The 27,378-nt window shown below is 41.6% G+C and overlaps 1 protein-coding gene across 3 annotated transcripts in view; it reads right to left on the bottom strand.

The window, feature by feature from the left end:
- Positions 1-5,772: 5,772 nt before the first annotated feature.
- Positions 5,773-27,378, bottom strand: part of TM9SF4 (transmembrane 9 superfamily member 4) — a 65,758-nt gene continuing 44,152 nt past the window's right edge. For all 3 annotated transcript variants that reach the window (XM_056811963.1, XM_056811965.1, XM_056811964.1), the window contains 13 exons: positions 26,758-26,881; positions 25,525-25,643; positions 25,311-25,422; positions 24,576-24,646; positions 24,158-24,290; positions 23,582-23,663; positions 23,385-23,460; positions 22,123-22,206; positions 12,683-12,858; positions 11,191-11,254; positions 9,408-9,527; positions 8,793-8,882; positions 5,773-7,990 (listed from right to left, as the gene is read on the bottom strand). In XM_056811963.1, coding sequence (XP_056667941.1) covers positions 7,841-7,990; positions 8,793-8,882; positions 9,408-9,527; positions 11,191-11,254; positions 12,683-12,858; positions 22,123-22,206; positions 23,385-23,460; positions 23,582-23,663; positions 24,158-24,290; positions 24,576-24,646; positions 25,311-25,422; positions 25,525-25,643; positions 26,758-26,881 — 1,401 coding nt within the window. In that variant the 3' untranslated portion in view covers positions 5,773-7,840. The remainder of the gene's footprint in view (positions 7,991-8,792; positions 8,883-9,407; positions 9,528-11,190; positions 11,255-12,682; positions 12,859-22,122; positions 22,207-23,384; positions 23,461-23,581; positions 23,664-24,157; positions 24,291-24,575; positions 24,647-25,310; positions 25,423-25,524; positions 25,644-26,757; positions 26,882-27,378) is intronic.

The following is a 27,378-nucleotide window of genomic DNA, read 5'->3' on the forward strand; positions in this document are numbered from 1 at the left end:
ACAAGGCGTAGGTGTGGTTTCTCTTAACCAGGTGAGAACAAAGAAACCTGTTTTCCCGCCTAACCTGGGAGAAGCTGGGGTCAAGGGTCATGGGCCTTCCCAGCCATGAGCACTACTGAGCATGCCCAAGACTCAGCAATCTGCACATACTGTTTTCCCCTTGCCCCTAGTTAGGAGTGGACTGCTACAATGAGCTACTATCCCTTCCTTGAGCATATGTTTAGGAATGTCTCAGCTGCTTCTGTTATTGTATCTAAAAAGGCCTTAGGTGTTTCTGTGATCTCTTTTGCTTTATGGATTCAAATTTTGACCAGACATTTAGTCTCTTAGTGTGTCTTCACTAATTGTGACTTCATGACTTCAATAATTGATTGCCTACACTCCTTCATCCTGTCATATTGTACTTTGCTATTCATATTCACAGGGTAATGCTCTGGCCATGATGGTAGAATGGGGTCCTCCCTAATCTCATCAATAAATCTATTCCTCTCTCTGTCAATAGCTCCTTCATTAATAATGCAAAATTGTTGTAATCTGGGTCAAGTAAATCTCTTTTATTACATGATTGGGTTCTTCTACAAAGCGAGGAGTTCTTCTTTTCATGGATTCCAAGTGCTCAGGGGTGAATCTTTTGTGTGTTTTGACCTGAAATATCTCATTCCTAGAGACTACAGGAAGATCCCTTAGTGGACAATAGGGTAGCCATTCCTGCAGCCTCTTCCTGTTGTAACCTGTTGAGATTTTTAATTTCCCCAGTGTTGACATTCCCACACCCATATTCTGTGTTCTCTTATATATAATTCCATCTGATCAAGTTGATGTTTCATTTGTATCATCATCAGTTTAAGTTCTGAATCCTTAGTTACCCAGATGACCATAGCCTTTAAGCATTTGTTGGTGAAAAAGAAAGGCACTCTACACTTGTACAAGACATGTAGACAGATACATCATATGGGGATATATGATAAGACAGTTTTCATCTTAATTTCCATAACCAGTTTCATTCATTGATATTCCAAGCCTAATGAACATACGTTAGGGAACAGTACAAACAAAATGTAAGGGATATGCAGAATGCACTCTCACAATATTATTAAAACATCCATTATTACATCTCCAGACATATTTACATTTATGGATAATACAGTGTATACAAGTGAATTTGCATTATTATAATGCACTGTTTTTTTACAAACACTTTCTAACAGGAAAAATTTGAAAAGAAAAAAAATTTTTTGCTCAATATGGCTGCCCAAGATGGCTGCTTAGAGCATGTGGCAATAGTCCTTTAATATTTAAATACCCCTAGCAGCTCAGCTGGAGTCTGAGAATTCCTCTGGCCCCCACCCTTGGGCTAAACCACTTCTCAGAGTGAAAATGGAGTGTTCCAGGCTTAACTGCCTTTTCTTCTATACAAATCAATATTATACAATTAATTATTCAATAAGAAAACCATAAAATTTAGATTTTACAACCTAGCTGACTCAGCCAACTGAGTCAAATATTAATTTGGAGGGGTTTAGAATGGAAAACACATAGGGATTAACATATAAATATTTTAATTTTAATTTTCAGAGAGGGAGAGGGTAGGAATGAGGGAAAGGGAGATCTGACAGCTTAATCCCTATTTTAAGCCACTATCTAATAATCCTATCATAACTACAATAAACTCCTAAGGGTCAGTCCAACAGAGTTCAGAGATCTTACATATAGAGGCTTTTGGCAAGTAGAGGCTGAAGTCCAGATGAGGAGTCCTAAGTGGTCCAGAGAATGGCTGGAGCTCCCAATATTGTCCCTTAGTCCACCTAAAGTTATTGAAAAACTCCTATCCACTCCTGCTTCAGAGGGCTACTTGTAGGATGATCCAGATGTCCACAGGAGCACAGATCAGCGACCTCCAGTTTCTTTGGTAGCTGCTAACCCCCAAGAGACAAGTAAACTATCTCTCCAACTGTTTGGAATCTTTCCCCTGCCAGCTCTGAAGATTCTCTGCCTGTCAATCATGCTTATGCACTAAGCATTACATTGCAACACATCTGGACTATTGTAATATCCTGCTGGTTGATCTCTGCCTCTCTTCTCACTTCAATCCATTTCCACCAAGCTGTCAAACTGATCTTCCTAAAACTTAGCCCTTTATTTAGTAAACTCCAGTGGCTCCTGATTACCTTCAGGGTCAACCATAAAGTCCTCTGGCTTTTAAAGTCTTTTACAACCTGGCTCCTCCAGTCTTCCTACACACACACTTTGTGATCTTGGCCTCTTGGCTATTCCTTGAACTCCAGCTTCCAAGTGCTAGCATTTTCATTGGGCGTCCCATTATGTCTGCAATACCTTTCCTTTTCCTCTCTGCCCCCCACCTTCCTTTAAGTCTCAGAGCGGAAGTACCATTTTCTGCAGGAAGCCTTTCCCAGCGTTTCTTAATCTTCGTGCCTTTCTTCTGAGCTTATCCCCACTTTATCCTATATTGTTAGTATATAGCATATAGCTTTTTGTTTGTTGTCATCTCCTCCATTAGACCATGAGCTCCTTATAGAGTTGGGACTGTTTTTTTTTTTACCTTTGTTATCTACAGATCTTAGCACAGTGTCTGGCACACTGTAAGTGTTTAACAATTGCTGGTTGATTGGTTGTTTCTATGCAAGATTTAGGATTTAGAGCTGTAAAGGAGCAAGAGAAGTTAAATATCTTAAATGTCTTACTCAAGATACTTGCAAAGTTAGGATTTGAATCCAGGCCTTCTGAACCCAATCTAGCTTTCTTTAGATCCTCAAATGGTTCTGATTTGCACTTCCAGACAATGTCAAGGCAACTTTTATCCATTTTTTCCTTCTTCTTTTGAAAGATGGACATTCTATGACTTAATGGAAATGTCATAGACTTTCCAACCACCCCTGACCATACAGGAGGGAAGTGACAGAAAAGCTAGTTTACTTCACACCAGAGAAAAAATTTGTTCAGGAACTGGAATGGATTTAGCTCCTTGTATGGTAGTGAGGTGACTCAATGGATAGAGCAGCAGGCACAGAGTCAGGAAGACCTGAGTTCAAATCTAGTCTCAGATACTTACTAGCTATGTGGCCCTGAACAATTCACTTAACCTGTTTGCCTTGGTCCACTGAAGAAGGAAATGGCAAACTACTTCAGTCTCTTTATCAAGCAAACCCTACAATGGGGCCATAAAGATTTGGATATGACTGAATGACAAAAGGTTAGGAAGGGCTAGTCTCTCACTACTAGACTGGCAGAGCTGAGGATTGTCGAAGATACAGTCTACTTAGATTTTCAGAAAACACCGAACAGTCAGATTACTCTCATGGACAAGATGGAGAAATGTGAAATCTTAGGTTTTTTAGGAGGCATAGAGTTTAGAGTTAAATCAGTGAGTCTCTGCACTCTACACTGACCAAACCACATATGAACTATTTGGGGGGGGGGGGGAGGAAAAGAATAAGCATTTATTAAGTGCCTATGATGTACGTACCAGGGCTAAGCACTTTTTACAAATATGATCTCATTCTATTACATACACATCTAGGTGTGGTTTTAGAAAGAACATTGACAAGCTGGAGGGCATCAGGAGAGGATCGCTGGGCTGGAGAAGGGCCCTGAACTCAAGGTCTGAAGAAGACGCTTTTGGAGGTAGTGGGTCCCTCCTTACAGGGGGAGGATGTCAAGTGGAGGCTGGGTGACTACTTGCCAGTGGTTGTAGGGTAGAGGGCCTTCCTGTTCAAGTGTAGTTTGGGCTTGATGACTTTTGCATTCCCTTCTAGCTCAGACCTCAACCTAAGCCTTTGGTGGTAGAGCAGGAAAGAGAAAGCCTGGAGTTGGAAATATGAAATTCAGAGTCACGTTTGCAGAGCCCTGCCTGGGATTATTGGTGGTGGTGGCCCTGTACCATTCCCCTTCAAGGGGGACCTTTTGCCTCCTTCTAAGAGTCAGGGTCAGGCAGCCACAAAGGACCATTTGTTTTTGAGTAAGGGAGTGACCTGGCCAGATCTCTAGATTACGTATCCTTCCCACAGGAAAAGCACATCTGCTTTTTATAAGTAGGGTGGTGGTTATGTGGTATAGAGAAAATCCCACTGGGTTTGGCGTTAGAGACCTACACACATAACCAGACTCTCAACCATTACTGTTATACTAGATCTGTCACCTCATTCCCTGAGCTGGCTTCCTTTGTAAAATGAGGATAACTTGTACCAATGATCTCCTAAGGAGGTTCTAAGGAATAGACTAGAAATAGGTGCTATTATTGTTGTTTTTAAGGGACCTACTCCTTAGAGCACAATATGCAGATGAGAGAGGGAGACGCCTTAATATGACTTTATTGGCTGTAGTTAAGAAAATGACGTTGGTTTTGCTTTTAAGGAATTTTGAAAGTGATTTTAATTCAGATCTCATGGTGGTCTTGAGCAGGGGCAATCCTTATTTAGTTCAGATTGCTGACCTCTGGGTCTAAATAAATAAATAAGCAAATATATATGTTTATATATATATATGTATATATACATATATATATATATATATATAAAAGTAGTACACATTCAAGTGTGAGGGAAACTTCTGAGATATGGCCAAAGAGCAGATAAAATGTAGGCAAGATTCCCTGAGAGGCAGACACCTCACCATGGAGAGAGGGAGCATGGATATTGGATAGGGCACTGTGATAGGGGTTCCAAGATCTGGGTTCAATCCTACCTCAGACACTACTTGTTGATCCTGGACAAGTCACTTCCCTCTCTGGGTCTCAGTCTCTTCATCCACAAAATGACAGGGTTGGCCTGGATGGTTTCCAAGGTCTCCTTTATCTCTAAATATATGACCCTTTCTAGATCTGTTTCTCTCACCCTTCCTTAAAAAATGAGGGGCTTAAACTCACCAATTAGGGAATTTGGATCTTAAAACTGGAAGGAACATAAATATAATTTTGTCCAGCCTGATTTTTAAAACAGACAGCAGAGTGGCATGGTGGTGAGGGGTAAGATAGAAGAGAGACTTGCTCATGGATTCAAAGCACATTAATGGCAGATCTGAGACCAGTGTTATGACACCTAATTCAGTACTGTCTACTAGTCACAGGACATTAACAAACAACCACATATTCTTATGGCGCTCAAAGGGTAGGAAGCAGTATGATTATTGCCACTTCACAGATGAGAAAGCTGAGGTTTTTCCCTATGGTTCTGAACTTGGAGCAGAAGAAAATGGCTTGGATCTGGAACCAGAGGGGTCAGTGGCTTGCTCTCCTACTTGCTGACTTGTGTGACCTTTGAACGAGTCACTTCAATTCTTTGGGCTTCAGTTTTCTCATCTCTAAAACTAAGGGGTTGTTTAGCCTTAAAGACTCTTCCAACTCAAGAGCTGTGATATTGTGAGCCCCAACCTTTTGCCTCTCATAAGAGAACTCTCCATGAGCTTGACTTCATAGACTCAAGGATCTAACCCAATGCTTGCCTTTTACCTCCAAGGAAGCTGACACTCAGAAAGGAGCCAAGCAGTTCTGTCCTCAGGCCCTATGACTCCCCAACAGTCATACTCTTGCCTCCTCCTGGTGTTGCCTGGTTCACAGAGGGCATGGCATGAGGAGCTGAGTGAGACCACCAGACAAACTTGGAACAGGGAGAACTTTCATGTCTGTGGGGAGAAGCAGCACTGACCTGGCGTTATAGAAAATTAATCTGTCCTCACCCACTAGCTTTGGGGAGCTTGCCCTACCCCAGCATGTGAAGAAAGAGAAGATGTCATAATATAGGACCCAGGAGCCAAAACAACAGGACAATGTCATATTTATTTACAACAGGACAAAAAGATACACATATTAATTAAAAATTAAAAACCATAAAAAAAGTCAGAAAAACATATGATGGATTGAACTTCTCCATGAGGAGTCCATCCCAACATCATCTCTTAGAGAGAATATCCCAAATCTAAATGAACTAAAGATTCCAAATCACAGTTAATGATTGTCCCATGGTTCCCCTTTCCCATCTTGATTCTTGGCTGATCCAACTTTGGTGTTACAAAGTAACCCCAAAGGGTTATTAGGCAAGATTGTAAAGTAGGTTCAATGGTTTTAGCTGGTGAAGGGGGGGGGGGCTGGGAGAAATTAGAGGGGGCAGTACCTCACTTCTTTCTCAAAATAGGAGTTAAATCAATCAGCCATTTACAAACAACCCTGAGCTTTATTCTGTGGTGGGAACCAGTGAGAAGGAAATAGGGCAAGAGAAAAATCGCAAATACACCCCATCCAGGTATTAATTCTGGTATGGGCTTGGCCTCTCACAATGTAACAGTGGGGGAAATTGGTCAGGGCAGAAATAGAACTATTCCTATGAGGTCCGTGAGAATGATTAAGGTCACTGTCTTGTTAAAACACCTTGCATGCTATAAAGAAGAAAGGTGGGAAAGGGCTTCCCTTCCTCGCACTGATATTCGGGGAAGACTCAAACTCACCTCCCTTCTTCACTGCTCTTCATTTTAATTAAACTTAGTGGCTGTGTAGGTATGTAACTGTTCCAGAGGAAGGTGGGAATTCAGACCTGGCTCTGAAGCCTGGGGATGGATGGAATGGAGACATGGAAGAGAGAAGCTGGTAATGAGATAGAGGCTATGGACTGATTTGTCCTGAAGGAAGGCTTTTTCCTCTTCCTCAGCCAACCTGCCACCAAAATGAACTGAAACAAGGACTCCAGTGGTCTTTCTTGTCCAGCCCACAAAAGAACTCAAGGGCCTAAAAACAATAGTGAGAACACCTACCAGAATATATGTAAAAGTGCAGCCCTTTTGAATAATGGAGATGACTCCTATGTGAGGATAAGGTGGGGAAATGAAATCAGTCTCCCCACCTACCCAACAAAGTCTTCTCTTCCCATAGGAATGCAGGAAGGCTTGCTGCTCAGTCACACGTTTCTTGGCACCACAGAAACACTGATCGCTTTGTGTGAGGGCCTCTCTTCCTCTCATCCAGTCCCTAAGATGGGGAGATCCCCACTGTCCAGAGAATGTTGTAATTCTAGCATCTGCGCTTTTCACCCCCCTTCTACCACGGGAACTGCTGCTCCACTCTTGACTTTTCTCTGTCTGGTCACTGAACAAGGCTTGAGTTTTGGTTGTTGCAGAGGGTATCACCAAGCTCTTCCCTGCCTTGCTCTGTCTCTGAACATCCAGGGTACCAGCCTGGGGAGGAGAAAGGAGGAAGCAGGATGGGCAGAAGATGGAGGCAGAGGGTACTTGCTGCTGGGGGAGACAGAATGATTCATCTCCTGGGTGGGAAATGCAGTCAAGGATACAGAGAATACAACCAGAGGATGATGGGGAGAACCCTGTCAAATGGGGTTTTTGCTGGGTAGGATGAAGAGCAGCTTCAAAAATGCCCTGGGTGTTTCAAGATGTCATCTTCCTGATGGTTTCTGAGGACTGCAGATGAAACAGCTCTCCCCAAATCTAAAGCCCTGGTGCTCCAAACTCAAGTGTCCTGGAGATGCCTTCTGTTTTCACCCCAAGTCCATTTGTGAAAAATTGAGCAAAGAAAAATAAAAGAGCCAAAGAATTATGCATGGAAGGGCATTTCTTAGTTTTAGAAAAAATTTTAAAAGTCCCCCAAAGAACTGGAATAATATGATAAAATGCAAGATTTATCTACATGTCCCTCCCACCCTAAGTAGCCCCAGGATCCATGAACACTGTGCCAAAAATTACATTCCAAATGAGTAGGAGTTATTTTATTTCACTCATCAATCCCCATTGGTTGGTTTCCTTCAGAGACCAGGGAAAGGAATCCCCCTTCCTTCCTGGCACGAAATGCACAGGTCTCTTTAGTGACAAGCAAATTTCATGTTCAGTCTATCTTCACTGCTGCATAGATTTTCCGGACAAACATGTAGGCTGCATAGAAGCCAATAGTGCCAGTGAGCAGCCAGAAGGACAGGACCATGAGGGCTGTGTAGCCGAAGTACAGCAGGGAGGGAATGAATTCGACGATGTCCAGCTAGAGGCAGGGGAGACAAGCAGAAGGAAGGCCTCATCAGAACTGTATAGGGCTCAGGGTGTACAAGAGGGGAAGCAGGTGGGCTAGGGAGCTCTGGTACCAGGGAGCTAGGGGATTGAATCTCAAAGCTCACATTTCTTTAGCACTTTGAGGTTTAAAACTTTTTCTCGAAGCAATACTATAAGTCAGGTGGTAAAAGTATTCTCATTTTACAAATAAGGAAACTGATCGAGAGAGATGAAATGACTGGTTACAGGTCTCATGTGTTAGAAGCTAACTAGGTCCAGAACCCACGGCTTCCTAGTCACCTCTTACACACTTGAAGAACCTTAGTTTTGGTATTAATTGTTAAATTTGGTGAAGAAATCTTTATCTACCCAATCTAGTCCCTTAAAAGTTTTTATAGCATTATCATGAAGAAGAGACCCACAGAAAAGCTCTCCTCTCAAAACCACTGAGACTCAGGTTAGCCAAAGTAATATATGTAAAGTGCTTTACAAATCTTAGAGCACTATCTGAATGCTAGCTATTATTTATCCATCCATTTGTTTGTTTACTAAGAGCTGAAAAAGCTAAGAACTTAGGTCCTGAAGAAGTTAGTTCTCACCTTCTCATGATGACAGAACCTGAGTCTTTCTTTTAGGGGTAGGAACAGACTATAATAGGAGGAAGGAGGGCTGGATATCCTTCCAGGCATGTGGGCTATCAAGATTCAGAAATCTGATTCTTCCTAATCCCCTACCACCACGTCCTTCTGCTAAGGGATGGGAGATGGAGGTGGCCTCCAGTATGTAACTAATACCTTATTAACAAAGTAAAAAATGGCATAAATTAGGACGTAGAAAGCAGAGCCTCCAGAAACCAGGAAATTCCTCCACCACCAGCGATAATCCTGAGCAGAGGGGGGAAAAAAAAGAATAAAAATTGCGGACTCTAGCCAGACACTCCTTCCCCTACCTCCCAGGCTGACTATATAGTTCTAAAATCCCTGAGTTCAATTTGTTGAGGGGATGGGATAGTATATCATTTGGCCTGTGTCAGGATACAATACTGAAAACAAGGTATACCTGAGAGGCCTAAATATTCTAAGGTCCCTTCACATCTCCTCTGATATTCTATGTTCCAAAGGATCTTCCAGAACCAACATTCTCTGTTCTAAAAATTTTTGCAGCCAAAGCACTTTCTATTCTCTATGTTCTAAAGTCCCTTTTGTTTCCAGTATTCTATGTTCTGAGAGCCATTTCAATTCTGGTGTTCTCTGGTTCTAGGATTACTAAAGGCCATCCTTTCATTTGAGTAGAGTTGGACCACTTCTAATCAATTCTGCCCTGATTTGTTCTAGATTCCTTCCTTCCTTTCTCTTGGTCCAAGCTAACTAAGTCAGGTGCCAGCTCCCTGTTACTTCACGCTTACTTACCTCAGCGCAGAGCTGGAAGTACACCATGACAATGCTGATCTGGGAGCAGGACACGACCAAGATGATAAATACGAGGAACAAAAAGCCGAAGAGATAATAGAACTGATTCTCCCAGATTGCCTGCACACGGTGGAGAAATGTTTCAGGCAACCTGCCCATCCCAGTTCTCTCTTCTTTCTGTTGTCCTGCCTTGGCTTCAGAGGAAAACTTCTCAAGCTTCCCCTATTCTAGGGGCAGGACTCAGGGGTCATACATGAGTTGAGAAGTTTTCACAATGTAGATAATTAAGCAACCCTGCATGACATGAGAGATACTGATGGTGGCCTTGGTCTAGCCTTACAGATAGCCTACCACAGAGGTGTCAAAACTCTTGACCCTTGGCCAGCAAATCTGGCCTGAACTAGATTAATGTATAATTGGGAAATGTTTAATAACAACAAAATATACAATAGAACATAATGTTAATTTGTAATTTTTTTAGTTTAATAATTCATAGCAAGTCTGATAATACTGATTAAACACAATTCCAATTTGCATTTCTCAACACACAGCTAGTAAATGTTAGAGCAGGGAATCAAACCCTGATTTTCTGTTTCTCAGTCAAATAAACTTTCATTATGCTGTTTTTTTATGCCTCCCAAAGAAATGATTGCAGTATTCTTGGTTGGCTTTTTTTTAAGACTCAAATGAAACACTGTCTTCATATGGACTGTCATATTCCCTCCCCTAACCCTAGCTCTTAAAGCCTTCCTCTCTGAGATTACCTCTTGAAAAAAATTTATCTTTATTTCTTTAAAAAAATTTTAAAAACACATTTCCACATAAGTTTTATGATCCAAATAGTCTCCCTCCCTTCCAGAGCTGGCAAGCAATTCAATCTGGGTTGTATGTGTATTATCACGTAAAACATATTTCCATACTATTCACATTTATAAGTGAATAATCTTATAAAACCAAAACTCCAAAACATAAACCCAAATGAACAAGTGATAAATTGTGTGCTTCCATCTGCATTCGGATTCCAACAGTTCTTTCTCTGCAGGTGGAGAGCAATCTTTGTCATAAGTCCCTCAAAGTTGTCCTGGATCATTGTATTGCTGTTAGTAGCAAATTCTATCACAGTTGATCATTCTACAATATTGCTGTTACTGTTTTTAATGTTCTCCTGGTTCTGCTTATTTCACTCTGCATCAGTTCATGTAGATCATTCCTTACAGCACAATAGTATTCCATCACCATCATATACCACAGTTTGTTCAGCCATTTTCAAATTAAAGAACCCTTTATTTTCTAATATTTTGCCATCACAAAAAACACAGCTATAAATATTTTTGTTCAAGCAGGTCCTTCCCCCCAACCTTTTAAAAAATCTCTTTGGGATACAGACCTAGTAGTGGTATTACTGGTTCAAAAGGTATGCATTGTTTTATAGCCCTTTGGGCATAGTTCCAAATTGCTCTTCAGAATGGTTGGATCAATTCACAACTTACCAATAATGCATTAGTGTCCCAATTTTGCCACATCCCCTCCACCATTTATCCCTTTCTTTTACTGTCATATTGGTCAGTCTGATAGGTCTGAGGTGGTATAATTTGTGGTTTTCTAAGTCATGCCTTAGCTACTAGAACAATGATAGCTCAAGCCTCTCCTGTAGCATGTAAGACTAGAAGCAAACCATATGAGACTAAAGGCACCAGAGAGTGGACATCCTCTCAGGCTACTGATAAAGTGCAGGGCCCAGACGGGTGTGCATGTGTATGTATGCAGGAGAGGGGATACTCACACTGAAGATGAAGAAGAGTTCAATGAACATGGCTCCAAAGGGTAGGATCCCAGCCATTAGGATACTATATGGGAAAAGAAAGAGAAGAGAGGGCAGAGAGCGTAAGGTAACACAGGAAAACAAGACCATTTGGCTTTTCACAATGGATGATGATGGTTCGGTTCCTCACACCTCTTGTGTGTGTGTGTGTGTGTGTGTGTGTGTGTGTGTGTGTTTTCAAACCACACTCACACCCATCATCACACAGATCTCTCTCCCCTGCACTATGGGGTAAAGATAGGTGTACCATACTCATTTTATTAAATTTGACTTGAGTTTTTAAAAAAATGTTTTGTTTTGTTTTTAAACCCTCACCTTCCATCTTGGAGTTAATACTGTGTATTGGCTCCAAGGCAGAAGAGTGGTAAGGGCTAGGCAATGGGGGTCAAGTGACTTGCCCAGGGTCACACAGCTGGGAAGTGTCTGAGGCCAGATTTGTTAAAAAAAATGTTTTATTGAAGCCTTTGGACTTTGCATCAAAACCACTTCATCTTCATTACCCCCTCCAGGATGAGAAAGAAAAAACAGTTCAGCAAAAATGACTAATAAGATGACCTTATCTGACAATGTATACAATATTCTCTCTTCCTCCCATGTGGGACAATAATGAACTTATTTTGAGGAAATGGAGACTCAGAACAGTAAAGTGATTTCACTAAGGTTATGTATAGTGAATCAATGGTAGAGGTATGGCTTGAAGTCAGATCTCCACAGTCTTTTTATTCCTCTAAGTGTGCTTTAGGTTCTTTAGTTTGTCTAGGTTTTTGGGTACTAGATAGCTTTGCTGCTGCTTCTTTTTTTTTTTTAAATCCTTACCTTTCACCTAAGTATCAATTTTAAAATGGAAAAGCAGCAAGGGCTACAATTGGAGTTAAGTGACTTGCCCAGGGCCACAAAGCCAGGAAGTGTGTGAGACCAGATTTGAACCTAGGACCTCCTGACTCCAGACCTGGTGCATTATCCATTGTGCTACCTAACTGCCCCCAAAAGGAAGCTTTGCTTGTTCCTCAGAATAGCTCTAGAAGAATGTGGGGAGATCTTTGGAAAAGGGTGCCCACTATCATAATAACACAATGAAAGTCAATATGGTGTAGTGGAAAGAACACTGGATTTAGAGTTGCAAAGCCCAACACTGAGCACCAATTATACTGATACCAGCCATATGACTCTTCCCCCAAGGAATCATGTGGACTTAGTTCTTTTATCTGTAAAATGGGCATTAATACATTACCTAATTCACAGAGCCCTTTTAAGGAAAGCATAGCAATACCTCAGTGGGAACTGATGATGACACAAAGGACCAAATGGTAAATGAACTTTGGTCTAGCAGAGACGGCCCTACCCAAGGGCCTACTTCTCTTTGCCCCTTTTGAAGAACAGAAAACTCTGACTTAGAAGACGGGAAGGGCATTCTCCCCTTCGCCACCCAAGGAACCCACAGGCACCAACTCACCCCACGAATCTGTTCATGTACCAGCGCTGCTCAGGGATCTGCCGGGGGATCTGGTTGGTGCGCACGGGGTTATCATAAGGCTGCTTGCGGAATCCAAAGTAATAGCCCAGGTATACCAGTGGCAGAGAGATCCCAAACCACATGCACAGCAGGGCCACCATCGTAGGGAATGGCACCTGGAAACATTGGATCCAGGACATGAATGATTTCTAAGTCTATGAAGGTCATTATTTGCCCACCTAGTTTTCAGAAATCTGTCTAACGTTAGTTTAAGGAACACAGGTTCGAGGCAGTCTGGTCACTGGCAATTACTAATTGCATAAGAGGGGAACAGAGAATATCTGAAGCTTCATAAAAACAAAATTCTTGGAACACAGCATCAAGAAGAGGTGAATTTGCCATTGTACTAAGCAGTGGGAATTCACAGGGGGAGCTTATTTTAAGCCTTAACTTTTAAAACTGGCTCAGTGACTCATTGGAACTATGATGTCTGTCTTCCTGCCAGAGGAAATCACCAACTGAGGAAGGCAAAATGTGTGAAATGCACACTTATCTACCTTCTAGAGGAAAAGACAGAAGGACTTCAGGAGGGGGAATAGAATTCAAGAATTCAAGAGGAGCTACATAGTGAACCAGGAAGTACTTCCCCCAAAGGACACATCTGGAGTCTCCCAGTGAAAGGCAACAACCAAGAAAAAAAGAAGGATGATCCAGAAGCACCAGAACAGGCTTGCTAGGAAATCAGTTACTGGTTTCAGGGATAAAGGACAAGTTATGGTGCTCCCAGTGAGGAATACAGAAGCAAAGCAGCCGCCTGTATACTTGATATGGCCAAGTGGTAGAAATGCTATCTTCCTCTCTACTGTATTCTGAGATGGGATGGGGAACCTGTTGAGCCTAATCAAACACAATGACTGGCCACTTACAGTGACTTAGTGATGCTTACTGTGAGAAGAAATCTGGAAAGGTCTCTAGGGACTATGAAAATCTGAGCAGGAAACTAGGCATAAGTAGGAGAGCCATACCTTTTTTTTTTTCCAATGAAAGGTTTCAATTTTACAACAGAAACAATAGAAAAATTGAATAGTTTAAATACTGATGTTAAAGAATTAACTGCCAAATCCAATGACCTTTTCTCAGTCTTCTTGTTTCTGTAACATTTAATACTATTAACCAACCTAAACCAAGGTCTCAACTATTTTTGTATCATGGACCCTTTTGGCAGTCTCAGAATAATGCTTTTAAATGAACAAAATAAAAAAAAACCCATCGGATTACAAAGGAAATCAATAATATATTAAAAGTTCATGAATCCCAGATTGATCCTCTTCTCTCTGAGTTTAAATAACACAGCTCTCACTTGGTTTTTCTTCTTTCGCTTCTGTGGCTATTCCTCCTCAGTCTCCTTTGCTTATCCTTATCCTTATTTCATCCCCTATGCCTGAGCTGCCCTTGAGACTCTCTAAACAGGCATCGCTCTCATAAACTCATCTGTAGTCTCTGTGTAGAATTCCAGGTCTAGCTTTCTAGCTCCAGTCTCAGTTGCTTACTGGATGTCACCAACAGAATGTCCCAGAGGCATCTTGAAATCATCATGTTTGAAATAGAAGTAATTATCTATCCCCTTCCTCATGCTCTCCTTTCTCAAATGTTCCTATTTTTTGAGGGCACTCCACTGGCTCCAGGTTTACAACCTCGGCCATATTGACTTTGCCCCTCTTCGACCTTCATAGGCAAGCAATTGCCATGTCTTGTTGTTTCTATACCACACCACACCTCTCATTCATTTCCATCTCCCTTCTTCCACTCACATGGCTACCACACTAGTTTAGGCCCTCTTCTCATCTAGACTATTGTGTGTAAACCTTAACAACATAATCAATTTTTTAATTCTGAATTCAATTCTAACTATAGATATACACAATATTCAATTTTCTAAGAGAATTAGAATAGTGAGAGAGGAAATAGAAAAGAAAAGAAAGCAAAACCAATGTTTTGCTAGGCGCATTGACAGAAAGCCAATTAGGGGCAGTCCCTTTTGGCATAAATGTGTACAATTACAATAAATGTGCAATCAAAAGTTCAGTCCAATCAATCATATCCAAAGTTCATTCTTGATCTTCTTGATGAAGTGTAGGTTTTCAGCATCTTTCTGCAACAGTTCATTCTCTGGATATAAAAGTTTCAAGCTTATTTCTTGAAGATCTTTTCTCGAACAAAATCAAATCTTGAATTTTTACAAAAGTACAATCTTAAACAAAATTCAAAATTCTTGGATTTTTATAAAAATACAATCTTAAACAACAAAATTCAAAAATTCTTAGATTTTAAATTAAAATATAATCCCCCCTGAAGTAAGTATTAAAAAATATCAAGTTTAGCTCAAAATGCAATGTTCAGTTATGGGGGTGTATGTGTCAATTATCAAAAGAATAGAAAAATAATCAAAGACCTAAGAAAAATTCAAAATAGGCCTTGTATAGGTCCAGTTTAAAGTAATTTCTATCCCACAAGTATGTAGGACAGAATGCAGTAATATTTCACTTAGCCATTTGTAGCCAAGACTACAGGAAGTTGCCATAATATAAGAAGAAAAGAATTAGAATTCTATTTTGATGGGGAAATGTCATTCCCTCGTCTGATTCCCCCCCCCCCCCCCCTCAGGGATATAGGGAGCCAGCATGATAGTCAAGCTTTGTACTTGTTTGAGTACTTCGTAAAGAGTGTAGATACAAGGAAGTCCTACGACTTAAACATAAGTTAAGCGTCGCAACCTCGAGTCTCACTTTAATTTCTTGTGTGCTCTATTGGCACTATTCAGGTTTAGTCTGTGCTCCTTGTTTTTATCCCTTTTCCTGGAATCAGACACAAACATTAATCACAGTCCTATAATATTTTATCAATAAATGGCAGGTTCCCATAGTTTAAAGCTTTTAGGTATATATTGATATTATAGCAAGAGTATATATATTAACTTGTATTACTGCAGGAAAAAAAATAATATTAATATTAATATTAATTATGTGTACCTTCAGTACAAAAAATGAGAAAAAAAATCAAATATTCTGCTCAAAAAAGAAAAGAAAAGAAATAATAAAATTAAGGAAAAAAATCAGTAATTCAATGTGTTCTTGAAAAAACAGCATCCATTTGTCTATGAATTATTATCTCCAATTCATATGATAAGATATAGTCACAATTCATATGATAGGATAGAGTCAATCAGTCTCAGCAGAAGATGCTTTCTTCACATGTGAGCAGTGAATCCAAGAGTCTCTTTCTCCAATCTTTATAGATGTTGGAGTAGCTCACTATCGGTAGGAAATTTTTCAAGTATGAAATTTCCCAATGGGGAAATTTCCAACATTCATAAGTCTAAGAAATTTTAAGGTTTACATGTGACAGGCCCTTAATTGGTCAGCCCTAAAATGCAAAGGCAGTTGGTGGTTCAGTGGATAGAGAACTAGGCTTAGGGACAGGAGGTCCTGGGTTCAAATCTGGCCTCAGACACTTCCTAGCCATGTGCCCTGGGCAAGTTACTTAACCCCCACTGCCTAGTCTTTATCGTTCTTCTGTCTTGGAACAACACATAGTACTGATTCTAAAGCAAACAAGGATTTTTGTTTTTTTAAAACAAAATTCAGATTCTTGATTGGCTTTTAAAAGCTTGTCTCAGTCTGGCTTAGGCCATCCTTTCCAGGCTTTAGTGCACATCCTTTCCTTTATAACTTTTGCCTTCTAGTCCAACTGTCTTACCTGCTGTTTCTTACATATAACATTCCCTCTCTCATATTCTTGCACACATGGGCTGTCTCCTATATCTGGAGTTTTCTTCCTTGGAGGCAAGGGCTCTGTGACTTATCTAAGCTCTATATTGACCACAGTGTTTAATAAAATTTTTGCTATGGGGTAGCTAGTGGCTCAGTGGATAGAGAGCCAGGCCTAGAGACTGGACATCCTTGGTTTAAATATGGCCTCACTTACTAGTTGTATGACCCTGGGCAAGTCACTTAAGCCCCCTACCTAGCCCATACCTCTCTTCTGCCTTGGAACCAATACTTAATATTGATCCTAAGACAGAACATATGGGTTTAAATGGAAAAAAATGCTATATTTAGAATTGATAAGAGGGACGGTGGCACAGATGATACTAAACTGAGGCAGCATAGTATGTGGAAATGGTGCTGCACCTGGAGGTTTCAGAACTGGGATCTGAACGAATGTCTTTCCTTAGTAGCTACATGACAAGCTAAGAAGTTAATGATTGCAAGTTAAAATACCAATTAATGGGAATAAGAATACTTGCAACACCTGCTTTACAAAGCATTTTGCAGATCATAAAGTTCTCTATATATGAGTAATGTTTCCAGATAACTGTGTGGAAATCTATAAACCTTAACAAGTACAGTAGATAGAGCACCAAGCCTGGAGTTGGGAGGTCCTGGGTTCAAATCTGACTTCAGACACTACCTAGCTGTGTGACACTGAGTAAGTAATTTAACCTCATTAGCTTGGCCCCTGCATTCTTCTGTCTTAGAATGGACACTAGGACAGAAGATATGGGTTAAAAAAGAGAAGCATGATAGAGAGTATTTGGGTTTGTATAAAAAGAAAAAGAAACACAAGTTATGATGTTATGGCTGTAAGTTACTAACTACCCAGACAGGTGAACGGAAATGGAAGAGTTATTGATAAAGATCCCCAAACTAGCACTGAGTCAAGAAATACTAAAAGATTGTAATTCCCTGGACCTCTGCTAGAACTCAAGTTCCATTAAACTAGCACATTTTTTTTAAACCTTTACCTTCCATCTTAGACATCTTAGAATCAATACCGTGTATTGGTTCCAAGGCAGAAGAGTAGAAAGGGCTAGGCAATGGGGGTCAAGTGACTTGCCCAGGGTCACACAGCTGGGAAGTGTCTGAGGCCACATTTGAATCTAAGACCTCCTATCTCTAGGCCTGGCTCTCAATCCACTGAGCTACCCAGCTGCCCCCTAAACTAGCACATTGTTGATTGAACTTTTAGTCATGTCATCAAACAAGAAAGTTTTTTTTTTTAAATAAACCCTTACCTTCCATCTTGGAGTGAATACTGTGTATTGGCTCCAAGGCAGAAGAGTGGTAAGGGCTAGGCAATGGGGGTCAAGTGACTTGCCCAGGGTCACACAGCTAGGAAGTGTCTGAGGCCAGATTTGAACCTAGGACCTCCCATCTCTAGGCCTGACTCTCAATCCACTGAGCTACCCAGCTGCCCCCAAACAAGAAAGGTTTTGACCAAAAAGTAGAAACAACTATAATCTTGAGAGAAGATTACCAAGTCATTGTAGACTTTGAAGTAGCCAAAAGGAATATGCTGGGCTTGAGGAGATATATATCTTTGAGCCTTTTCTTTTTAAAATCCGTACCTTTGGTCTTAGAATTAAGTATTGATTCCAAGACAGGTAAAGGCTAGGCAACTGGGATTAAGTGACATCCAGAATTACATTACTAGGAAATATCTGAGGCCAAATGTGAACCCAGGATCTTCTATCTTCAGGCCTGGCTCTGAGCCTTCTGCAAAGTAAAATGATAATGTTTGGAAAATAAGCAGTTGAGTTCCTATGGCCAGGGAATAATCAATCAATCAATCAATCAGAATTTATTAAGTGCCTGTTAGGTGCTTCCAGAAGCACCTAACAGGCACTTACAAGGTCTGGGGGATACAAGTACAAAGAATGAAACAATTCATAAAAGGTTTACATGGTTAAGAGGAGAGATAAGAAGTACATACAGAAATGCATAGAGCATCAATTTTAAGTGAATAAATACAAATATATACAAAGTAGCTAAATACAAGGTGGTTTTGGAAAGGAGGAACTAATGACTTGAGAGATCAGGAACATCATGCTCCACTAAGTCCTTAAAGGAAGAGAGGGACTCCGAAATAGAGGCAAAGGAGTACATTCCAAGCATGGGGAGGCCTGGTGCAGGTTATCAGGTATGAGTAAGGAGCAGAAAGGCCATTCTGGTGGGATCAAAGAAGGCAGCTGAAATGACCAATGAGGTTAAAAGACAGACTAGGTCTAGGTGGTGCAGTGCTCAAAAAGCTAAACAGAGGGATTTATAGTTAGTTCTAGAAGCAATGGGAAGCTACTTGGAGTGGAGGAGGGGAATCACATGGTCAGACCTCTATCTTAGTAGTGTTTAAGAGGGCCTGGAATGGTGAGAAGCTTGAGGTAAAGAGACTAATTAGGAGATTACTAATTATATAATTTAGGTGAGAGGTGAGAAAGGCCCGAACAAAAGTAGTAGCTATATGAGTAGAGAAAAGGATTACATGCAAAAAAGGCTATGAAGGGAAGTGAGTGATTGGGGTGGAGTAGGGCACAGCTGGGTGGCTCAGTGGATTGAGAGCCAGGCCTAGAGATAGGAGGTCCGAAGTTCAAATCTGGCCTCAAGACACTTCCCAGATGTGTGACCCTGGGCAAGTCACTTGACCCCCATTGCCTAGCCCTTACTGCTCTTTAACCTTGGAATCAATAAACAGTATTGATTCTAGGATGTCTAAGATGGAAGGGTTAAAAAAAAAAGGGATGGGGGTGGGGGGAGGACTTAAAAGGAGGAACTAAAAATCCAATCACAAATTTTTTTACATTTCAGTCATTTTTCAGTTGTCTAGCTCTTTGTGACCCCATTTGGGGTTTTCTTGGCAAAGATACTGGAGTGGTTTGCCGTTTCTATTTCTAACTCATTTATAGATGAGGAAACTGAGGCAAACAGGGTGAAATGACTTGCTCAGGGTCACCCAGCTAGTAGGTAGCTGGGGCTGGATTTGAATTTAGGAACATGAATCTTCCTGACTCCAGACTCAGCACTCTATTCACTGTGCCACCCAGTTGCCACACAAATGATTCTAAAGAATAAGAAAAGTAGGAGACAGCTAAAGAGGAATTCAAGTATACAGAAAGTTTTCTAACAAGGTAATTCCAAAAGGATACATAAAGAAGATGGAATCAGGTGTATATAACTAAGGGAGACTATTAAAAAAGCCTGGCACAACACTATAAAAACAATTTCAGGAATGATAAAGCTGAGTATAAGCTGAGACATATACAAAATGCTTTGGACAATAAGATAGTCTTTCTAAGCTATGTTTTGTGCAAGAAGGACAAAGAAGGATTTGGTCTGATGCCTGATCTTTAGACTAGAAAAGAAAAGCAGAAGTTGGGAATTGGTGCTAAAGATGTGTGAGGGGAGATTGAGACCCTTGAATAACTTAACCTTAACCTATGGGACTTCATAATTCTCTATATATACAGGTTCCCTAGGTCAGAATAGTTGGACCCTATGCTATGGGTTCTTAACCTTCTCTGTGTCATAGACCCATTTGGATTTGAGCGAATTTTCTCACTAAGTGTAGAATTAATATGGTGAGCCCCCAGGAATTGAGGGGGTGGTGGTGGTGGAGAATTACTTGGTTGCCTAAAGAGGGAAAAATTAGCTTAGTAATAAAAAGAATAGATGAAAGCATCCACATTAAATTGGTAATGGGACTTGTTGGGTCCTACATTTTCAGCCTATGTGAGGTTTAAAGAAAAAAAAAAGAAACAACTGGGAAGCAGATTTCAGCTCAATGAATGGAAAAAACTTCATAACAAACAATGTTCTTAAAAACAGAATATGGAGAAGCTAGGTGACTTAGTGGATAGAGTGCCAGGCCTAGAATGGAAGTCCTAGGTTCAAATTTGGTCTTGTATGCTTCTTAGCTGTGTGATCCTGGGCAATTCACTCCACTTGTCTATCCTTTACTGCTCCTCTGCCTGGGAACCAATACTTAGTACTGATTCTAAAGACAGAAAGTAAGGGATTAAAAAAATTTTTTTTAACCTCCCTGCTCCCCAAACCCAGAATAAGCTTCTTCTTTCTCTGTGAGATAAGCTTCCTATTCCTGGAGGTCTTCAAAAAGAGGTTAGATCAGGGGTCCCCAAACTTTTTACACAGGGGGCCAGTTCACTGTCCCTCAGATTGTTGGAGGGTCGGACCATAAAAACCTAACCCTAACCCTAACCAGGCAGCAGTATACACAGTGCAGAATCCCCTCCCCCCAGATCACTGCTCACCATGCTAATGTCTTCCATCGTGCAGCCACATAATCCTTTGTTTGGTGCCTCCTTCTAAGGTGCCACGCAAAGGATTATGTCACTGGAAGTAGAACTGTATGTGAGTGTTGCCGCGCTTTGTGGCGCTGCCACATACAGTGCTCTTCTCATTGACCACCAATGAACAAGGTGCCCCTTCCAGAAGTGCGGTGGGGGCCAGATACATGGCCTCAGGGGGCCACATGGGCCATAGTTTGGGGACCCCTGGGTTACATGATCAGTGGCTGGAAATGCTGTGAAAGAGATTCCTGCTTCGAATAAAGGTTAGACTAAACACTCTGAAGTCTCTCCCAGTTTTAGGATTCTATGCTTGAATAAAAGGGCCTTGGCACAACAAACAGTCCTGAGCTATCAGAATGGGAAGACATGAGAGATGATGGCTTTTCAGCTGCTTCACAACTGGGCTAGGCTGGACATAGGGCATCTAGTTCAGAGCTAAAGAGAGTATTAGTCTCATTAAAGAAGGAAATATACATTCAGAGAAATTGAGTTCTCCAGCTAATGAGATGAAAACTTGCTAGGGAAGGCAACTATAGCATTATCCCTTGAACTCTTCATATCCAATTTGGCAGAAAACAGCAAAGGAATAGGGAAGGAAAGAGTCCAAGGAGAGAGAAAAAGAAGAGTGCATCAAGTAAAATAGGGGAAAACTCGTTCATCTATTTAGCTGGCTAGCTCTGGCTATGAAAAAAGAAACCAAGTTAAAAATGGAGGAAGTGAGAGCTGAACAAAAGTTTAAACCTAGAAATGACACAACCACAGACTCAATATGTACTGTTTTTTGACAACTTCTAGAAAATGGCTCTCCTGGCTTCTGAGAAGGAATATTTTCCCCAGCACCTTGCTCCTAAGAATCCTCAGCCAGAACCTTTAAGGAGAAGAATGTTTTCATGGCACTTTTGACTAGGAACAAGCCTTCCTAGGCTTGCTGAGAGCTATGGCCTGGACTCTCGTAGCAATAATTCCTTGGATTCCACAATGGATGATATAGTTACACTACAGATACAAATGAGTTTCTGCTTTGTTTATAAGTTCTAAGGAAAGAAAAGTTGCTCACTCAATTCTCTGCCTGCAGAAACTTCTAAGTATTTTTGGAAAGACTTTTTAAAAAAGTAAATTATATAAATGATACGTAGGAGCAATCTTGAGGGACAAATGTAGGTATGGCTAAGGAAATTCCACTTGGTACAGAGTATTCTCTGCCAAGAACATGACTATTGGACCCCAAACAGAAAAGAAGCAGTCATCATCATAAGAAAAAGGATCTGACCAAAGGACTCGGGGCTTAGGGACTACTTACCGCTCCTGATGAATGTTTCCCCCAGATGAAACAGTTCAGCACAAAGCAGATGCCAAAGACCACTCCAGGATACAGCATCGCCGTCTGGTAATGAGAGCAATTCCAATTGGCTAGAGGGAGCTATCAGCAGAGTTACTCCCTGCCCTAAGTGGAGCTTCCTGTGCAGAATGTCTATTTGCCTAGGGAATGTTCTCCTTCAACAGGTGGGCTAAGGCCACAAGGGCTCTCAGGTCAATGCTGCTGCCTTAACAGAGGTCAGGGTTTTGTCTGCACTGCAAACTTCTCAAGTTAATCACAGTAAGTTACCTCCTCCAGCTGCCTGAAGTCCTGTTTGGTAAGGGCTAGGTATTTCTGAAAGCTGTACATGAATGCTTTCAGTCACTGATAGTCACAGTGTTTTGTTGCTACGATGGCCTTTTAGCTCTAACATCTTATGAATCTGCACAAGTCTTAGTCTGAGAGAGTTAACACCATTTTCCAAAAAACATACTTTTGAGACAAGAGGCAATTTTTGCAGGAAGAAGCTACATCAGTCTTTGAGTTACAATTTCAAAATTTCTACTGATACTACATTTTTCCCTTCTGTGTTCAAAGCTTGGGCTTTCTTTTCCTCCCTTAGCACTTCTGAGAGAGACAAAGGGCCACATATGGCTCTTATTCATTAAAGCAATTTCCCAGCCCTTCTTTCTCCAAGATATTAGTTCTCATTGTTCTTTTGAGCAGGAATCTGTAGCAGGTTTTAGGTAAAGATTACAGGGAAGGAGTCTTTCCAAATTTCTATAACCCTGTTTGTCTTAACTTTGTCATTATATTTTTTAAAAAGTTTTTTTTTTAAACCCTTACCTTCCTTCTTGGAGTCAATACTGTGTATTGGTTCCAAGGCAGAAGAGTGGTAAGGGCTAGGCAATGGGGGTTAAGTGACTTGCCCAGGGTCACACAGCTGGGAAGTGTCTGAGGTCACATTTGAACCCAGGACCTCCCGTCTCTGGGCCTGACTTTCAATCCACTGAGCCATCCAGCTGTCCCAACTTTGTCATTATATTGACCCACAATACTTCACCAGGATTCTTTGTCTGTCCTCTGACTTGTCAGAATTCTTCAAAATGCCATCTTTCTCCAACAAGCTTTCTTCCCAAACCTATCTTTCCCCTAATGTCTGTCACAGCTCCAAATAAATGAATATAAACCATTCAGGCCTGCTGAAGGATATCTTTGCTTCCCAAACAACACTGGGAAGGGTTTAGATAAAGAGAGCTACTCACACAGAAAGCTCCTTTCTTCCACCGATGACCCTTCAGGGTACGATATAGACGACCAGCTGAAAATCCACCAAAAACTCTGAGAGAACATTGGAAATTACTCTAGTTAGGGGGAGGACTCTTTATAGAGATAAAAATAAAGAATATAAAAAATATTTTCACCTAATCTACTCTTCCCAAATAATTAATATGCAACCTACCCCATAAACATGAAAAGGAAACAGGCTGTAGTCATTAGAGCACCCCGGCTGGAGGGAGACAGCATTCCTAGCATGGCAACAACTGGGAAAGGAGAAGACAGAAATATGAGGCAGAGACATATTCCACACCTGTTCTTTGTAACTTGAGGGTTTTAATTGACTACAACTCCTTTGACCCATTCTTTTCCCAAGATGGGAAAACCTTTTTATAGTAAATGGAAAGACAGATGCTAACTAGATCTTTGTAGTAGCTGTTTCTGAAGTCATACTGGTCATGGGAAACTTGATCCCTAAGCTTTAGGTAAGAGAGAGTGAGGAAGACTGAAATCCCCAGGAAATACACAATGGTCACTGGCTAGTAAAAGAAACATCTAGGACCAATGTGGACATCTTTCTCAAGATGGCACTCACCTGGTAGAGAGCTAGAGGCTCAAGCCCTTAGGAACCTGCTCTTACCTTTCCCTCTAAAGTGCTCCCTGGGCAAAAGAGAATGACTAACCCAGTGAATAAGAGAGCCTAGCACAGAAATGTTCATCAGGACAATCATTACCCCTCAAGTCCCAAGACAACACTCACAAATGACAATCAGAATCATACAGAAGAGCTGAATTCCAGAGCCTAGCAGGGAGCTGAGAATCATGGGATACTGGGGGGGCCTGAAGACGTCACCATGTACCAATTTCCAGCCAGATTCCTCCATGGTGTCTTCCTATATCAAAAATCCACAAAAGTAGTACTGTAAGCCTAGATTATAGTGATTACCACCTAAGAAAGTTCCTTACTTCTTTACCTCAAGCTCTGTCCCTTTTTAATATTAAATTACTCCTTCCAATAACCCCAATAGACAGGAGGCACAATGGTCTGGCAGACCAGAGGCATCCCTGTGCTTACTGTGTGATATACAAAGTCATTCCCTTTCTTCTATGACTCTAGGACTAGTACCTGAGAAACTGAAGCCCTTCTCCCTTCCCATCCCCCACCGTGGCCATCATACAATGTCATCCTCCTTGTTATAGTTGGCAATGTCCTTTCGAAGGGTCCTGATGATGATCATGCTGAGGATACCTGAAAGATAGACACAGGTCAACTCATCAACTCTTCCATCTGCTTCGCCTGTTGGTGTCTTACTGAGGACTCATGGGGTTTCTTCTATTAGATATAAGGGTTCAGGACTCTCTCATAGTTTGGAGAGACCTCAGAGAGGATAGCTAGTCAACCAGGACCTGAATAGGAACCTGAACAGAGATGCCCTCTTTGGACACCCCAACAAGAAGTTCTTCAACCTTTGCTTGCAGAGCTCTAGCAATGAAAAACCTCACAATGCCAGGTGAAGTTCCCCAGTCCCCTTTTGAACAGCTCTAGTTACTAGAAAGTTTATCTTTGTATTAAAAATAAAATCTGCCTCTGTACCTTCTACTGATTTATGCTTATTCTGCTGTCTGGGACCAAGCAGAACAAATCTAATCTCTCTTTTATGTGACAACCCATTAAATACTTAAGACAGAAATGAAGAAATTTTCCACCTTAAAGTTCAATGCAAAGCATTCAGCTCTATCCCTAGGACAGGACACATGGTGACATGGGAAAAGTCAATGGTAGCTAAAAGTGAAGCCCAGGAGGATTTGACTCTCATGGAACTGTCACTCTCACCCTCCAAAGGTTCCAGTCTATAAATGGGGAGAGGCCTAATCTAGAGATCTCCTCCAAAGTCACTGCCTGCCTATCTCACCTGAAAGGAAGAAGACCACCACAACAGAGTTAATGATGGAAAACCAGTGAATCTGCACATCACTCATGGTCAGATAGGTGTCCCAGCGGGAGGCCCACTTGATATCGCTCTCCTGGGAGGAGGAACAGAGAGCAGGGTCAGAGCTTTTTCAGGGGAAACCCTCAAACAGAAGAGCATCCACTTCCCTGCCCAGGGACCCTGGCTCTAGCCTCACCTCCCAGTGCACAGAGTAGGTGAACAGTAGCTGATTCTCCTTGGTTGGATCAATTTCTTGCGGGGCAGAGCCTGTAGCATCAGGCAGGGTACATGCGTTCTTTTCATCCACCTTGAGGTCTAGAGGAGACACAAACTTGGTCTGTCCCTGCCAGGATACCCAAGTAGTTCCAACAGAGGCTGATCTACTGTTTTCTGGTGCTGAGACTCCCTCCCTCCCTTTTACCCCACAAAATGTGAACCTGGCCACTAGCATTTTAGCTATCCTCAAGGAAACTGAGATTCACAGAAGGGGAATGACCTTCCAAAGTCACAAAGCTAGAGAGCATTTGAGCTGAGATTTGAATCCAGATTTCCTGACTCGAAGTTAAGGGCTCCTCTTTCAATACATTGTGCTCTGTAGGAGGCTATAGGGTCCAAATGTGACCTCCCTCTCAAAATGGAGGTGAAGGAAGGAAAGGGCCCTGAAATGGAATCCAATAAAAATCAAAGTGACAGGGATAAGCTTAGTCACCTTCAGAGGGTAACCACATATTACTAGGGAGACCCAGGCATTTCTCATAAGAGAAAGCAATCTAAATAGAACTAAGAGGCAAAACTCCTCATAGTTTTGTAGTGTCATCTCATCTGATCCTTACAACATCTCTGTGAAGGAGCAAGCCATATCATATTACCCCCGGTTTATAGCAGAGGACACTGAGGTTCAGAGGTGCCTGGGTCTTCTAATTCCATGCTCTACTTGACCCCACTATTGGTATACCTTTCTCATTCTCTAGAGACTGGTCGAGCTCAGGTCCACTTAGAAGGTATCATGAGGGCAGCTGGGTAGCTCAGTGGATTGAGAGCCAGGCCTAGAGACTGGAGGTCCTAGATTCAAATCTGGCCTCAGATACTTCCTAGCTGTGTGACCCTGGGCAAGTCACTTAACCCCCATTGCCTAACCCTTACCATTCTTCTTCCTAGGAACTAATACATAGTATTGATTCCAAAATGGAAGGTAAGGGTTTCGGGAAAAAAAAAAGAAGGTATCACAGAGCACTGGACTTGGGAGCAGTCAGACCTGGCTTCCATTTTGGATCCCTTGGGCCCGGTAGGCAAACTTCTAAGCATATACTTGCTGACCAGAATCCAGTTTCTCTCTCTGTTTTGTGTCCTTGGCTGCTCTTCCTATTTCTGCAGCTAGAAGTACCCTGGCTGTGGAATACCTCCCCTCTGACCTCAGCCCCCCACTCACCCTCCAGTCTGATGCTCTGGGGAATCACCTCAAAACGGACAACACGATAATTGTGCTCCTGATCTTCTTCTACATCTTCTCTGTGATAGTAAAGGATGAAGGAGAGATGATTATGTAGATAGATCTGAAACAGAAAGAAAAGGAAAAATAAATATACACATTGATGGCTGGATGAGTGGCAGCATGGAGTAGTAGTAAGTTGGCCTAAAAGCCAAAAAAAACAAAACAAAAAACAAAACAAAACCCAAAAAACCCCAAAAACCTTTGGTTCAAGCTTTGCTTCTTGCATGTACTTGCTGTGTGGCCCTGGACAAGTCACCTGACCTCTCAAGTGTTCTGGGCAACTCTCTAAGTCTGTAAGTTACCTAGAAGGTACTGACCTGCATTGGTAGAGGGAGTTTCCTCACCTGGGAATTCCCTGTATCAGTGATATCACAGGTCCAGTCCCTCCCCTTCGGTGTATCCTTGGGAAACTAACATCCTTCTCTTGGGGAGGACAGGGATGATCCAGGGTTCTAGAAATCAATTCCCTGGGAAGTCCTACCAAGTAAAAAAGGGACCATGTATAGGCTCAGCAACATACTGTGTGTCTATCATTCCAGGTACAGCTTAGCTATCTGA

Source organism: Monodelphis domestica, chromosome 1, assembly GCF_027887165.1.
Source record: "Monodelphis domestica isolate mMonDom1 chromosome 1, mMonDom1.pri, whole genome shotgun sequence".
NCBI classification, from domain to species: Eukaryota; Metazoa; Chordata; class Mammalia; order Didelphimorphia; family Didelphidae; genus Monodelphis; species Monodelphis domestica.